At 31.1% G+C, this 17,836-nt stretch overlaps 1 protein-coding gene across 2 annotated transcripts in view; it reads right to left on the bottom strand.

Moving 5' to 3' along the window:
• LOC142325387 (ralA-binding protein 1-like) overlaps positions 1–17,836 on the bottom strand; it is a 66,486-nt gene that overhangs the window by 12,035 nt on the left and 36,615 nt on the right. For both annotated transcript variants that reach the window (XM_075367105.1, XM_075367106.1), the window contains 4 exons: positions 15,161–15,305; positions 13,339–13,516; positions 9,618–9,748; positions 2,319–2,502 (listed from right to left, as the gene is read on the bottom strand). In XM_075367105.1, the coding sequence (XP_075223220.1) occupies positions 2,319–2,502; positions 9,618–9,748; positions 13,339–13,516; positions 15,161–15,305 (638 nt within the window). The remainder of the gene's footprint in view (positions 1–2,318; positions 2,503–9,617; positions 9,749–13,338; positions 13,517–15,160; positions 15,306–17,836) is intronic.

The raw sequence follows: 17,836 nt of genomic DNA on the forward strand, positions 1-17,836 counted from the left end.
TTGACCACTTTTTGCAAACAATCATCATGCTTGTGGCCCTCCTCAACACAATGGGCACACACCAAGACAAATTTACAAAATTTAGCCCTGTGACCATATCTGCAGCACTTGAAACATCTTAGCACTTGAAACATCTTTGGGCATCCACGTACTCTTTTACTCAGAAGGACCCTAAATCTATAAACAGTCTGCCTGCAAACATAAATTTCTGAAGGAGACCAGAACCCACTTCAAAGACTCAATGATATTTCTGAGTATCACGCCTATCCATTTTAAAGACCACCCTGCAGTCCCGCCGGAAGACAGCTTCATCCAAATCAGTGTTCTGCTCCCTAATGAGGAACAAGACATCCTCATCGGTAAGGCTATGGTCAATATCATAGACTATAATGGGGGCCTAAGTGTTCTCTTCAGGTCTATTTTTACATTCAATCGCTTAATTGCTGTCAAATCTCTAATTGCCTGAATGGTCTCTGTATCATCTGCTACCATAACTAATCCCTTGTCGGTCTCTTTGATGATTCTGATCTTAAGACCCTTTTGGTCACCCTGAAGGGCAACCTGGAGGTCTTTCTTCAGCTGACTGCTGGACACAGTCGAGTCCTCTGATCTGCTAACAAATGCAACCTCAGGTTTCTTGGACTAGCTGGTTTCACAACTGCCCCTAACCACCTCAGCAAACCTAAGCGTCTGCATTGGGGCTGGGACCAGTTTATGAACTGCAGTTTAATGCATCATTGGAATTAAGTAGTAGGTGGTTGCTTGCGAACCAGTTTAGAGATTTCATTTCCTATCTGGTAGTGAAACAATAAGATTAAATAGCCTGATTAAAGAACCTGTATGCTTAAGTCACACCCCCTAATCACTTTTTAAAAGCACTTGTCCCAAAAGCAATTTCCTGCTCTCATGCAAACATACGTGGATGTAATGCTGAAAATGAAGTGTAGCTGGTTTACATACATTTATGAGCATAAACAACATATTTATGTGTTCTGCTGTTAATTACATTTTTCCTTAAAAATTTACTTACTCATTATTATTATGCTACAGTACTTATTAACCTGAATAAAAATTCTTTCAGGAACGTCTAATTTATTAGTTTTAATATAATTTAACACCAGTGCAGAGATCGTACTTTTGCAATGCACTTTTTTTATTTTATAAATCTGATTTTTAATTAAAGAATCATTTTGTAATAATCATACTAAACAATTACAGATAAATTTTAGTTTCTGACTTGTTTCATAAGATAAAAAAACCAGAGTAATCCTATTTTATTACACAATTCCTTTTTTTAACCTACTATCCCATTACAGAATTACAAAAAAAAACCCGTTCAGTAACAGTAACTTTTGACTTTTGGAAAACCCAAAAGTCAAAAGTTAACATAGTTAAAAAAGTCAAAGTCCCTTTTTGACAATTATTTAACATAACTCTAAAATAATTACTATATATTTATTTAATGCCAAATAACTAATATTTTCTCAAACAATGATGAATTTGGACATTTTTGAACAGATGTCTTTCCAGTCATCATTCATTTTTTAAAGTAACAATTGTTCTAGTCACAAATGACTAAACATAAAAAATATTCCAGTAGGCTTTTATCAGCTGAATAAGCTGGGCAAGAAGGTGTGTACTATATAATTAAAAATACTATTACAATGAAGTAAAGCAGTACAATGCTTATTGGCAGATTACTAAAATTTCACTTTCTATTTACATTGGATTTTCATTATATTTGAATTCATTAAAAAAATGAAATAATTCATTTTATTTACTCCATTCGTAGTTATGTTTCCCAATAAATGGTTAATTAATTATTATTATTAATGATAATAATTGAATATTAATAATAATAATAATATCACTTGCCACTTTGCCAACTTCTGTGGCAGAGTGGTAGCATCTCCGCCTTTCATCTGATAGGTTCTAGGTTTGAATCCCAATCAGACTTGTTATTTTTCACTAACTACAAATATTTATCTCACATCAAACCACTGTAATTAGAGGTTAGCAGTGAATAAATTATTAATAATAATATTATGCTTTTATTTGTACAATGATATACAATTTTCACTGTGCAAAGCTCTCAAATCTCATCATTTAGACACGCCTTCCTGGCTTACTGTTAAAAACTGTTCCAGTAAAAAACCACAGCTACTTTATCACCATTACTTCAGCAGCCATTGCTCTAGAATAGTATTTCAACACAAGAAACACACACACACCCACACCCACACACAAATATGTTATTCAAAATGTTTTAAGTTGGCCACTTCTAAGACATTTATAGACTTTAACAGATATAATCATACTTTAAGTTGTGTAATCATCCGCTGAACTTCCCAAAGTAATTCTTCTCTTTGTTTAGTAACAAAACCTGCATTCATTTCACTGTGTATCTGTCCCAACAATGATTCTTGCTTACACAATTCTTTAGTTATTTCATCTGCTGTTTCTGGAAGAGTACCACTTGTTGAAGTCAAAGGAGGTATATACCTGATTGAGTAATAAAATTTCAGTACATAATGATTACAAGTATAATTCAACAACTGATTTTTATAATATTAATTAATAGTTATAATTATACATACATATCAAGTTTAGTTCTTTCTATTCTCAATTAAATTTAAATTACTTTATAAATTAAGGTCAGTACTAATATGTTTGTAATCTAATTAAAATATTTTGTAATGGATAGACTAAATGTACATACATCTATAACACATTGTATTGTAGTTTATTTGGAAAAATAATTAAAATCACATATTATCAAAGCATTATATGGTTAATCTTTAAAGAAATAACTTTTAAATTACTTTAAACAAACATTTAACTCTACAAACATTTTGCTCTGGTGTTTTAAGAGCAGCTGCTTTTTGCCATGGTTCAAAAGTTTCATCTAACCAACTTTTACAAACAATTTTTTTATAACCACTGACTAAGTGGATTACGTGTAAATGTAATATATTAATTTTACATATATTACCCCCTCTATGAATCATGAGACCTTGCCGTTGGAGAGGGGGCTTGAGTGCTCAGGGATACAGAGTAGCTGGACCGAAGGTGCAACCATATCGGAGAGGTATCTGTTGAAAGCCAGACTAAAGGGAATGATTCCTGAAAGAGGGCAGCAGCTCTTTCAGTAGTTGTTAGGGGCGTGAGTCACAATGAATTAAACGGCTATATCAACATCACTCAGTCCTCTGAGTACTGCACAGCTGAAAGCAATGGAAAACTACAGCTGTTTTTTTTCCAAGAAAATGTGGTTCTTTGCATTTTCACACAACAATAATGGAGGCGTCTTCCTTGGTAAAATATTCCGGATGTAAAATAGTCCCCCGTTCGGATCTCCGAGTGGGGATTACTAAGGAAGGGGTCACCCGGAAACTAAAAAATAACATTCTACGAGTCGGAGCGTGGAATGTTAGAAGCTTGAAAAGGTTGGTAGGCTAGAAAATTTAAAAACGGAAATGGGTAGGATGAAGGTGGATATAGTAGGAATTAGTGAGGTTCGGTGGGAAGAGGAAGGCGACTTTTGGGCAGGTAATTTTAGAGTAATTAACTCAGCGTCAAATAATGGGCAGGCAGGAGTAGGTTTCGTGATGAACAAGAAGATAGGGAGGAGAGTGGAGTATTTCAAGACACATAGCAATAGAGTCTTGTAATAAGGATAAAATCAAAACCTAAACCGACAACAATTGTTAACGTCTATATGCCTACAAGCGCCCATGATGATGATGAGGTAGAGTGTATATACGAAGAGATTGATGAAGCAATTAAACACGTAAAAGGAGATGAAAATTTAATAATAGTTGGAGATTGGAATGCAAGCATTGGAAAAGACAAGGAAGGAAATATAGTGGGTGAATACGGGCTGGGCAAAAGGAATGAAAGAGGGGACCGACTTATAGAGTTTTGCACGAAGTATAATTTAGTAATTGCCAACACCCAATTTAAAAATCATAATAGCAGAATATACACTTGGAAAAAGCCAGGCGATACTGCAAGGTATCAGATAGATTATATCATGGTTAAGCAAAGATTTAGAAATCAACTCGTTGACTGCAAAACTTACCCTGGAGCAGACATTGATAGCGACCATAATTTGGTGATAATGAAATGTAGATTGGGGTTTAAAAACCTGAAGCAAAGGTGTCAGATGAATCGGTGGAATTTAGAGCAGCTTGAGGAAGAGAAGGTAAAGAAGATTTTTGAGGAGGACATCGCAAGAGGTCTGAGTAAAAAAGATAAGGTAGAAAATGTAGAAGAAGAATGGGAGAATGTTAAAAAGGAAATTCTTAAATCAGCAGAAGCAAACTTAGGCGGAATAAAGAGAACTGGTAGAAAACCTTGGACATCAAAGGGATATCCTTTCTTTTTCTAGGGGGGGATATGAACGTAAAAAGTATAAGAATGCTAGTGATGAAAAGGAACAACCAACAATTAAGAAATACTATAAACAGGAAGTGCAAATTAGCAAAAGAAGAGTGGATTAAATAAAAGTGTTCAGAAGTGGAAAGAGAAACGATCATCGGTAAAATAGATGGGGCATATAGGAAAGTTAACAAACATGGTACACAGATTTATAATATGAAAGAAAAGGTTGATCGGTATGAGGAATATATTGAAGAGTTATACGGAGGAAATGAATTAGAAACTGGTGCTATAGAGAAAGAAGAGGGAGTCGAAGAGGATGAAAAGGAAGAGAAAATGCTGAAATCTGAATTTAAGAGAGCATTAAAAGATTTGAAAGGCAGAAAGGCTCCTGGGATACACAGGATAACTACTCAATTACTGTGCAGTGCAGGTGAGGAAGTAATAGATACGATTATATAAACTGGTGTGTAATATTTATGAAAAAGGGGAAGTTCCATCACACTTCAAAAAGACTGTTATTATCAAGATACCAAAGAAAGCCAGAGCAGATATATGTGAAGAATATAGAACTATTAACTTAATTACTCATGCATAAACAATCTTAACTAGAATTCTGTACAGAAGAACTGATAGGAAAGTGGAAGAACTGTTAAGAGAAGAGCAATTTGGTTTCAGAAAAGGTATAGAGAAAAGGGAAGCAATTTCAGCGCTCAGATTAATAGTAGATGTAAGATTAAAGAAAAATAAACCAACATACTTGTCATTTATAGACTTAGAAAAGGCATTTGATAAAGTGGACTGGAATAAAATGTTCAGCATTTTAAAAAATTTAGGGTTCAAGTATAGAGGTAGAACAATAATTGCTAACATGTACAGGAACCAAACAGCAACGGTAACAATTGAAGAACATAAGAAAGAAGCCGTAATAAGAAAGGGAGTCCGACAAGGATGTTCCCTATCTCCGTTATTTTTTAATCTTTACATGAAACTAGCAGTTAATGATGTTAAAGAACAATTTAGATTCGGAGTAACAGTACAAGGTGAAAAGATAAAGATGCTACGATTTGCTGATGATATAGTAATTCTAGCTGAGAGTAAAAGAGATTTAGAAGAAAAAATGAACATCATGGAGAAGTCCTATGCAAGAACTATCGCATGAAAATAAACAAAACGAAAGTAATGAAATGTAGTAGAAATAATGAAGGTGGACCACCGAATATAAAAATAAGAAGAGAAAAGATTATGGAGGTAGAAGAATTCTATTATTTGGGAAGTAAAATTACTAAAGATGGACGAAGCAGGAGCTGATATAAAATACCGAATAGCACAGGTGAAATCAGCTTTCAGTCAGAAATAAAATTTGTTTACGTCAAAAATTAATTTAAACGTCAGGAAAAGATTTTTGAAAATATATGTTTGGAGCGTAGCTTTAAATGGAGGTGAAACTTCGACGATCGGAGTACCTGAGAAGAAAGGATTAGAAGCTTTTGAAATGTGGTGCTATAGAATGTTAAGAATCAGATGGATGGATAAAGTGGACAAATAATGAGGTGTTGTGGCAAATTTATGAAGAAAGAAGCATTTGGAAAAATATAGTTAAAAAAGGGACACTTTTAACTGAGAGACACTTTTAGGATGGCTTTTAAGGCATCCTAAAATAGTCGCTTTGATACTGGAGAGACAGGTAGATGGGAAAAATTGTGCAGGCAGGCAACATTTGGAATACGTAAAATAAATTGTTAAGGATGTAGGATGTCGGGGGTATACTGAAATTAAATGATTGGCACTAGTTACAGAATCTTGTTGAACTGCATCAAACCAGTCAAATGACTGGACAAAAAAAAGCAGGATTCTATCAGATGAATAGAAAGAATGATCTAATCCAGTAATTTAATGTTTGATCTGAAACGCTCTAATAATAAATGAACCCAAGGCTTGTTATACTGTTGCAGTGATTCAATTTCATACTATGCCAAATCTTGTATTACATTTACATTAACATCCATCATTTTTGTTTTTGACTGCCCACTTCCAGGATCATTGTTTGTATCTTCTTGCACACCTTTGAATCTGTTATACCACTCAGACACCACTTTCCAGAATACTTTTTCAAATCATCCAAACTACATGCCACTTCAACAACTCAAATGTTTCATTAACAGTTTTGTCATCAAAACATGTTTCATCAATAATTACTACACAAAATTTGTTGTTAACATTGTGTTCTGAATTTTTATCATCTCTGTGGCAAAGTTTAAAAGATCTTACTGATTTTTCAGTAGCCAGCTAACAAATGGTTCTATTGGCTTGAGGTTTAAATTCATCAGTCCAAATAAAAACTGATACTTATAAGATTCTAAGTAAATCATTACACGGACAATAATACTAGATGGCTTTTCTGAAAATTTGTAACACCTTGTATCAATTTTTTCTACACTATAACTCTAGAATGGTTTCTCTGATTTTCATGCAATCACATCCTTTTTAACTGTGTTTGACACTTGGCTATGGTGAGTTGAAAAAATGAATTGTCAGATCATAAATGCTGTTTTTCTTAACTGATTTAACTTAAAATTGTATGAAACTCATTAATTATCAAACAAAACTGCACCGAAAGGATTAAAAAAAAGATTCTTGTATTATTTAGATATAGTTAAAAGTAAAATAATGCCTATAATCAAATCAAAATAACCTTAAAAAGATTAGCTAAAGTTAATAAAATAATTATGAAGTTTAAGAAAATACATTCAGTAATTTAAATTGTATCAATGTAAATTCTTTAAAAAAAAATTGAAATGGTATGAAGAAACAAACATAAAAAATAAAGAAAATAAAAAATGGTTCAAGAACAATTGATATTCAGAGAATTTTATATAATTTGAAATCTTTAAATCACACATGATCTGAATAGAAATTTACAGTAAATTTATAATAAGTTTTGATTAATTCATAGTTGAAAATAATGGAAAACTATACACATATTTTCTGAGGACATCTTTTTCTCAGTTCTGTTCAACACATCCTCTAGGTTAAAATCAGAACTTAGGGTTAAGACTACTCCACAGTTGTTAGCAAAAAAAAAAAATAAATCATGATATTCTTCAAGTTGGAGTAAGGAATTCTCAAGTTTAAATAACAATGATAGGCTTAATAATTAAAAAAAAAAAACACACTTTTAACAGCTATGTGTACAGAAACTACTGAGATCAGATGGAAAGCTCATCTTTCTACTAAGGTGGAATGATGAGCAGGAGATTTGTCTAAAGGATTATTAAAAGAAGCCAAATAATAGAATATACAAGACAAATAATAATCAAAAAGAGTGTAAGGCAAAAAGTTTGTAAGAGTGAGCATCACAACTAGATAAGTAAGGATAGATTAAAAATCCAAGGCTATAAGTCTATTGAAAAAATCTAAAATAATATAATTATCTCTTCTGAAAGAGATAGAAAAGACACATAAAGATATAATTATTTAATGGAATATGTTCAAAGAAATGAAAATTTAACGATTAATTAACGAAAACTAAATGCCATTGTAAAAGGACAGGAAGGAAAACTATCTGTAGTATGGACTAAGTTAAATAAATGAAAGACACTAGACTTCTAGAATCTTATAATAATTACATAAACTGCTTACTAACAATTATATAATTGTTGGTAAGCAGTCTATACGTTTATTATAATTCTACAATATATCAATGGGCATGTTAAACAAAATTATTCTAGAATCTTCTATGTGCAAACAAGCAATTGCAAAATCCGTTTTTAGAAATCACAAAAGAAGGTGCTAGGAAAAATGTGAAGGTATATTACAGAATGGTTAAAAAAATGTTTAAATTAATTAACAAAATGTGTAGAAGAATAGATGAGAATAATCATCACAATTTAGAAGAGTTGAAATAAAAATTGGGGCTTAGGGTCTGAGAAGAAATTTGCAATGAAGAGGAATAATGAAGGCAGATTAAAGTTCAAACAAGCCACAAACAAAGATTTAGAAATAATAGAAAAGATTGATAATGCAGAAATTGAACACTAAATTTACATAACGGAATAATTACAGCTGGAAAAATTCATTGTTGAACAGTGAAAAATATATTTTTAGCAAAAATCACGTATAATGGTAATCTTAGAAATTATGAATAAACACACATTTATCTTTTCTAATGAAAATATATGCTATTTAAAAATAAAATTTATAGGATCTCCAAAGCAAAAAAATATGACTGAAGGAGAGATGTTGCAAGGTACAGAAAAAACTAAGAAAGGTAGATGAAACAAAGAAAAAATCTGATGTAACACATGACTTCCTTGAAAATGAAAAATACATAAAATTTTACTTCATTAAAAACTTCTGATATTTTTTCATATCTTTTTTTTTGTTATTCAATTATTATTCATTGTATTTTTTTTTTACAATGAGAGGTTGATAATTATTAATAAATCAATATAATTAAATTTAAAAAAAGAAAGTTAAAAAAAGGAGATGAACTCTGATTTGAACCGATGTGGCTTCCCCTAAGATCCAAACATTTCATTAATTAAAATTTTATTTGGCTATAACTCTGGAACCAATGAAAATAAGTACCACATGATATACTGTTGAAAAGCTCTCAATGAGGGCTTATTACTGCAGTTAAGAAAAAGTCCAAAATCAATTTTTTTTTTTATTTTTAAGAAATTTGATAATGTGGAATGAATAAAAAGTTTAAAATTAAGGTATAAGATTACTTATTTAATAATAAATATTTCAGATATTCATTTTGCACATGTTTTCTCATATAGTTTAGTCAGCAACCAGTGTTATTATACCTATGCTTGCATCCTGCCATAAATGTAACACCAATAAATGGAAAAAAATTAATTTATTGAACTATGTTTTAAGCCACAGTTGTTAAAAATTTTAAGAGAATAAATTACCTAATTTTTTACTAAAATTTTATTCAAGCAACAAAACGGCAAAAACACCATTTTTAATAAAGAGGGATAGCATGTCCTGTACATTGTAGAATTGCTAAAATTCCTGGTTTAAATCAGGACTAAGACTGAATAAACTAAGGAATTCATTAAAATGCAGATAAGCCAATTAGAAATAATGCCTAAACAGAAAGGCACAATGTTATTTTTATAAATATAGATAAATTAAAAATAATTAATAAATATACAATAGTACAATTCAAATATTCATGCGTGCATACTTCACAATATATGTGACAAGGATGATGTAAAACTAACTTTGTCAGCTTAGTATCACTGAAGAGTATATCTGAATGATATATTAATGCCAATAAAAGTCTCTGACTCATCTGCAGTGGTTGACTTAATACTTGAGATAAAGACTGGCTTGACATCTTATTTTGTTTCTCCTATTAAAAAAAAGAAATAACAATAAATAAATTAATCATTAGACATTAATATAAAATATTAAGAAAGATATAAGGTATAATTATTTAGAATCCATCTTAAACAGAATTGAATTAAAGGATCAGACAGAAAGTCTAAACTTGCTGTATAAATCCAGACCTCAATTCGGTAGGGACTGTACCCTTGACCTTAATAAATGTAAAGAATGTTTAGAACACCATCAAGTAATTAAGTTTATAGTTTTGTTCTTTATGGCATGTTTGTCATATACCAAAAATCATGTAGATGATCTAACATAAAAAAGGAAACTACTCGATGGAAAAGCTACTCTCAAGAACAACAGGTTTCTAATGTCTAATGTCAATTATATTAAGAAAGAGTGAAGCTGTTGTCTTCTTCACTGAGCCAAACATAATAATGATTATACCAAACTATCCCTGAAATGGAGGTATCAGTCTATCCTTATTACAATAATTTACATATGGTGCCAGCAGCAAAGAACACTTAATGTTACCATTAAACATAAAATTTTTAATTTTTAAGCTGTTAGCAGCCATAATGGCTGCTAACAGCCATTGGTGACTGAAATTCCTGCAGAATAATTTTATGCATACTCTTGCTCCTAGCCCCATAGGTACATAGAACCGGCCACTGATGCAAGCTCTTCAGACAACTTACTTGCTTCAAATGGTTAATCCTACTAAAATGATGATGTGGAAGCATAAAATTATAAAAGCCTTTAAGCTTGGTCATTTATGAATTCCTTATTTGGGATTGAATGAAAACTCAATCCTTTTATCCACTACAGCTCCCTGGATATTCTAATGAAGTTATTTAGTGAACAACTCCTTAAAGAATAGTTGCCCTAGTTTAAGTTTAAGCTGCAATCATGGAAGAGTGACCTTGAAAATATCTTGGAATTGGAAAAGTTAACACCCCATTATTATCTTTACCATCTCTCTGATAGGTATTTCTACTCTTCTGAGCAGGTGGGATGCAGGTAAACACACGAAGTCAAAAATACCATTTTTAGACCACAAGAAGTCTAAAAATTATTTTAGTCTCGCTACTAATGGTAGCGAGTACTAATGGTAGTCACAGCCAGTTACTATAATTATACTGACTACTCTTCATTGACTATTGTTCATTCATATTCTGCAACTTTATAAAACAGATACCAACAAGGCTCTAATAAGATGTGAACTATTCTTATAGAAAGCAATTCTGACTAGTGACTTTCTCACATGTACAGTAACAAATAAGTTAGCTAATAAAATGTGTTTACATAGTGTGTTAGTGTGTGTGTGTGAATATTATAAAAAATAATTTAATTAATTAAATTTTATCATGATAAGGTTATGAAATTCATAAATGAATATGAAGCAGTAAACACAAACAATTATTGTAACCATTCTCATGATATAATTATTGTTAATTGGCAGGCATTGGAGTGGCAATTAAACATCTAATAAACTGCTCATGGCGCTAATAAACATACTCACTATGCTTTGCCAAATATATATTTAAACTTTTAGAGTAGCAAAGTAAAATTTTTATTCAATAGGGAAATCTTAAGCTCTACTTTTAATTAATTCACACAGCACACAATATAAAATAAAATGTTTAGAGGAAAATAATTAATATACAGTAGAAGTCCGATAATCCGGCACGTTCGGGACCGGCTCGGTGCCAGACTACCGAAAATTCCGGTCTATTGGGCGGTAATTATAAGAACAATTAGGTTAATAATTAAACTACAAATACAGTATGCAAATACTGTACATACAACAAAGTTTATTTCATATAATGTATGTACACGTACTGCAAAACATATTTCACTTAGATTTAAAAAAGTCACGAATGTCTTTTTGTTTTCTTGACTTTTGGCGTTTAGTATAAAATTTATTTCTAATGATATGGAAATCAATAATTTCTGAAGCACTGTAGCTAGTACTAGCCTCAGCAAAAGAGATAAAATTATTTAGTGATTCTGCAGCTTCTGCCTAGCTGATTTTTTCCTTTTTTTCCGTTTCGGCATCTGAGTCACTTTCTTCAAGATTTTGAGTAGGCTGAGGGTTTACTACAATGTTGATAATGTCCTCATCGGTTAGTTCTTGTTCAACAGGCTCATTCTCGTCGATTAGAAGCCACTCTTCTACCTCATCTTCAGGCAGGTTTTTCAAGGGATTGTCAGCACTTCTAATGTCATCCAAAACTTTGGTCAGAGCGTCTTGATGGTTTTCTTCCTCATCGGTCTGTAGAGTTAGGTCAGATGCAGGGTTTGCAGCTGGCCAAAGTTTTCTCCAGCATTTTTGGAGTGTTGTATTTTTTACCTGGTTCCAAGACAGTGCAATAGCATAGACGGCATCTTTTACTGTAAACGTTTTTTGAAAATCAGTCACGTCACAGTCGGCATTTAACAGGCCTTGAATAAAAGACCTTCTATAAAAGCATTTAAAATTTTGAAAAATCATTACCAGCCACGATTTTCTCAAACTCGTCTTTGTATTTTTCTGCAGAGTTTTGGTTTGCTGAAAGTGTTTCTCAGTTACATCAAGTCTTCGAATTCCATGCCGAAACTTAAAAGTTTCTGAGCCAACCATCAGAATAATTACATTCACTTTCAGCAACTCCTAAATCTTGGCCGAATTTCTTTGCCTTTTCAACAATCATTGGCCCTGTTACCGGCTTTCCTTCAGAACGTACTGCACTAAACCATTTGAACAATACACTATCTAGCTGTTCCAGTTTTGGTTTTTTTAATGTTTGTCTAGAAGCCAATTTTTCAGTTGTTACCGATTGCGAAGCAAACTTCATTAGTTCATCTTTTTGTTTTTTAATGTCATAAATAGTTGATGATAAACTCATTCATTAAAACATTTCTATTCTCGCCTTTTTCTAGCAGTTTGATGATTTCTAGTTTCTGATTGAGAGTCAGTGTTACGTGCTTTCGTTTCTCTCCTTTTGAACTCGAAGGCTTAGGTTTTGAAAACATGGTCACTGTACAGTTAGAACGAAAATCACTTTTTTATAAACAGTTTAAAAAGTTACATTTACTGCGATGTGAAAGGACACAAAACAACAACACACAAAAAAATGGCGAAGACGCTTCGTGATTGATTAACGGAGCTGCACTGCACCTGAATTTGTTGTGACAGCTGAGACTAGCCGGCCGCTAATTGCTTCCGAACAATACCGAACGCTTCCGGATGATCCCGAACTACCCCGAAAACTTCCGAATAGCTCTCGAGCGTTTTTATTTGCTTTAAAGACACACTTTTGGAGAAAACCAAAATTTTTAAAATTTTCCGGAGCGATGCTGGACTATCGGGCATTCCGGACTGTTGGATGCTGGACTAATGGACTTCTACTGTACCATGATACAATGCTAGCGTAACGCCTCAATGCTCAGTACTCTTGATATACCTTCTACTTGATATAATGAAGAGCTAGCGTCTGATGGAGTTTAATATTTCATCAGTTATTATTTCACCCACACACAAGCAAAAGCTTATATAGGAATTACAAAATATAAAAATGAATAAGGATTACTTATTAAATAACATAAATATAAATAAAAATGAATACTAACATGTGCTGCAACACATTCTAGATGTTTAATAACCCACGATAATAACTGAATATTACAATAAGGTAACTGTTGTATAAGTGATTTTAATTCAATACCTCTAGCTGCTACATCTCTTATACCGGATGCTTCTTCAAACTTACTTGAAAGTTTACTTGTTAATAAACTTTCTGGCAATTCCCTATAATATAAACAACACATTATATACCACAAAAATTCAAAAAGTACATTAAAATTATATTACAAATTACTAACCATAACAATAACATTATGATGCAAAAATTGTATATAAAAGGTCTGTTAAAAAAATACCTGAACTTTTTCTAAAAGGTTTTATTCAATATTTACAGTGCACCTAAGCATTTGCAATATTTACAAACATTCCTTCCATTTTGAGAAGCAGTTCAGGAAACACTTTTTGAAATAGCTTTCAAGACTTATGCAAAAAACCAACATTTAAGAAAAATGGAGGTACTTACGTATTAACGCCACTGCAGCTACAGCTTTATTTAAAAACAAAGTAGTCAATCGGATTTCAGTGGAAAATGGGTCAATATGGAGTTTAACAAAGATTCAAAACAGTCTATTTATTTTATAAATATAATTTAAGACGTAATTTTTTGAGTATTTATTTAATAAATTCAGTAATTATTGTTATTTAAGTAGGTCATTTTCATCATTATTTATTATTTAAATAGCAATAATTACTGAATTTATTAAATGAATACTCAAAAAATTACAGTGTTATTAGTCAAGGTTAGCGAGCGAAGTGAGCGTAAGTTAAGTTTGGTTAAATTATATTTATAAAATAAATAAATATAAATAACCATTTCTTAAAATTAATAAAGAGACTCAATAAAATATATACTAAATTTTAAATAAAGCTGTAGCTGTGGTGGCGTTAATACATAAGTACCAAAATGGATTAGAAATATTAATTTTGCTTAGTAAATGAAACTGGTTAAGTAGTCTTAACACATAATCAATTTAATTTCTAAATAATTACTTTATTCATACTAAAAAAAAAAATAATTTATATGATGGTTTCACACCATATTCAAATAAACATTAACCAATCAATAGTAGCATTTTAAAATATTTTGAATTATCCCTGCTATTGATGAACTGTATTACTAACTACTAAAGAATCAAAATTTACAAAAGAATATTGAAGCACTAACACAATGACTATTGATTAGTTGGTTAATGAATGAAATTATTTCAATTCTGAACGAAACAAGATTTTTATAATTTCCAGATTACAATGCAACTACCCAATAACCAATAGAATATAAAATAATAAAATCTCATTATAAGATGAGAAAACTTTTGTATTTAAAGAGTTTTTATTTATTTACAATTAAAAGGAACTAATATTTGCGTTTAATACAAGAAGTGAAATAAAATGGGGCTTGGACTGTTATAAATTATTTCTATTAAGTAAACAGTGCAGATATCAATAGTAAACATAATTTGATTGTATTAATAAAATAAAACATGACACATAAAGCTACAGGTGAGATGATGCAAAAAAAAAAATGATTACTAAAAAGACAGTAAAAAAGACAGTTACTAAAAGACAGTAACTACAAAATTCCAACAACTGCAGACATATTTAATGATTCATTTGTGAAGATCACAAAAGCAGAATTACATTGGGCATTGTTTCACTGCATGCTGTTATTTATTGAAGAAATATAATTGCATTGTAAAAATTGACTATAAAATCTGTTTTAAAATTATAATTATTATTAACAATAACTTATTATTAATTTTCAATAATTTAATAATAATAAATATTAATAACTTGAATGAAATCAATAACCTGAAGAAAAGTTTTAAAAGACTAGTTGCAACAGGTAAATCATAATCAGACAAACTAACAGGTTCTCGTTGATTATATGAACGTCGAACATGTTGTACCTTGGATTTTATACCCGATATTTTATAAAGACCTTCCAATAAAAGTCCTAATATGAAACAAATAAAAAATAATTACAAAGATATTATAAAAAAATATACATAGACTTACTAAATCTAAAAATACATATTTTTATTAAATTACTGATTTACATATTTTAAATACAAGAAAACATATTTTAATTTTAATAATTATGAGTAAGTAAAAAAAATTAATATATATAAATATATAATGGAAATGTTATACTGGTGATATTCACAACAGTGTGAGTTTGTGTACATATATTTTTTTTAATAGTGCAACCTATTGCAAAAAAAAATTGTAAAAATAAACTATTCTTAAACTCTGAAACACGTTAAGTGGAAAAATTTAAAGTTTTAAAATGATATCATGTCATTTGTCCTGCATCATTGGTTGTTAGTAAGTTTTTGCAAGCTGCATAGAATTAGTGCTCCTATTATGTTTTAATTTAACCTGATTTAAAGTAAAATATTAATTGAATAAGAAACATTTTTATGTATACAGATGTTGAAAGTTTTTTTTAACATCATCAGTTCTCTTTATGAGTATAAAATTCAAATCATTAATTTTTTAAATGAAGCCTAGATAGTACTTAGTATATATAAACTCAAAAGTAACAATCATTTAAATTTCAGCAGTAAGCTGATAGCTGTGGAAAGTGATAGCTGTGAGTTTTGGAGAGGATGAAATGCAAAAAAAGATGTTGCTATAAAGAAAAGTGTACTATAGAGTGTGCTAAGCACTGAGAACTTTATTCTTAATATATATAAGTAAAGCAGTACGTGAAGTCATATTATTAATAAGATGAGTATAGAGAAAATCTTGAAAGTGGTTCAATCAAAATTTAAGAAAGATAAACGAACAAGAGCTATGATTCAGGATGAAATGATTAAAAAATGTAATAAAATTTAAAAAAATAAAATAAATGTAAATGATCACAATATTTTCCATACTGAAAAACCAAAATGTTATAACTTATTAAGGGGAAATTCAAATTCAAACTGCTAAAAACTAGATTTGCAATGTGTAAACAGAATGTATTACAAAATTTCAAAATAAGTATGAATAGAAAACATAAAAAAAATATATCATTTATTTAATTATTCTAATAATAATGAAAAAACTATACTTAGTTATTGTCATTCAGTGAGAAGGATATAAAAATTTTAAAGCGTGTGAAAAATGCCAAAGTTTGACTAGGTTACAGGATAAAAATTTAAGACTAATTAAAATAAATATTAAGATCACTTTAAATAAACAATAAATATGAAAATTAGCAACTAAGAGGAGATAATTTAAAAATAAATTTCAACTGAACTACCAGAAATCATTAAGAAGAATAATTGAAAATCAGTATTAAAGTAAATAAATTTACAAACTAAATTAATAAATATAGTCTGAATGCTATTTTACAGGATTAAAAAATGTAATTTTATGCATTACACATACATCAAACTGTAAATCCTGAAAGCAACACTCATAGAATACAGAAGCCATGAATGTGTAAATTAAAAAAATGATAACTTCAAAACGTTTTTTAGTATTAACTAAGTCATGATATCCACTTCTAAGATAGACGATCATTCAGTTTTTTCTTCCTCTTCTTTCACAGTAAAAAATTTATTTACTCTTTCAATAGACATATTAATACCATTCAAGTTAATACGGAGATCCAGAAAGGAATATATTCTCTCAAGTTCCCTAACAGCTTGTGAGCGTTCGACCTCATATCGGGGACAAACGTAGAGAACGTGGTCCATTGTATCATCAGTCCTGCAATCTGAGAATTGACTCGAATCCTCTACACAAAACCTAGCCAAACTCACCCAAAAGGCACCATGCCCAGAGAGAAACTGTGTGATATACCAATTGGGGGAGACCCATCCAATCGCACCTAAATTAGACACTATAGGAAATATACCATGCATGTAGAGAACTATGGTGGATTCGTGCCACCTGACCTGCCAAGACGCAAGGCCCTGGTCTTCAATCTACTGCTTCCATTCTGACGTCAATAGGTTATTTACCTTGAAAATGAAGCATTCCTTATGCTCATAAGCCAAGATATCTATTGGTTTGACTCCAGCTATAACACAGACTGCCTCCCGTGAGACTGTTCTACAACCGCCAACAAGAGGAGTCGCTGGGCCCACAGCAAAATGTCCACGCAGTACCTAAACACCATGCAATGGGCCCAGATAGGTGCAGCATACAGCATCATAGCTTCACTAATACTTTTGTAAAGGAAATGCATGGTACGGTAATTCAACCCCCAATCAGGATGAATGACTGCAGATTCCATAAAAAGCATCAGCAGCCTTTTTTACTACATACTGTAGATATTACTTGAACCAAAAATTTTCATCAAGGATAACACCCAGGTATTTTTGAGTCGTAACATACTGAATGGGGAGACCAGCCATCCGGACCTGGAATCATTGGGTAGCAGCCAAATGGCCCTTAAGCAACATCATTGTGGTTTTCTCTGGGCTGAAAATCATCTTACGTTGGAAACTCCAGAGTTGGAGTGTCTCACAAGCATGGGCAGTCCAGAACTCT

The sequence above is a fragment of the Lycorma delicatula genome, chromosome 5 (genome assembly GCF_047948215.1).
Source record: "Lycorma delicatula isolate Av1 chromosome 5, ASM4794821v1, whole genome shotgun sequence".
Classification (NCBI taxonomy): Eukaryota; Metazoa; Arthropoda; class Insecta; order Hemiptera; family Fulgoridae; genus Lycorma; species Lycorma delicatula.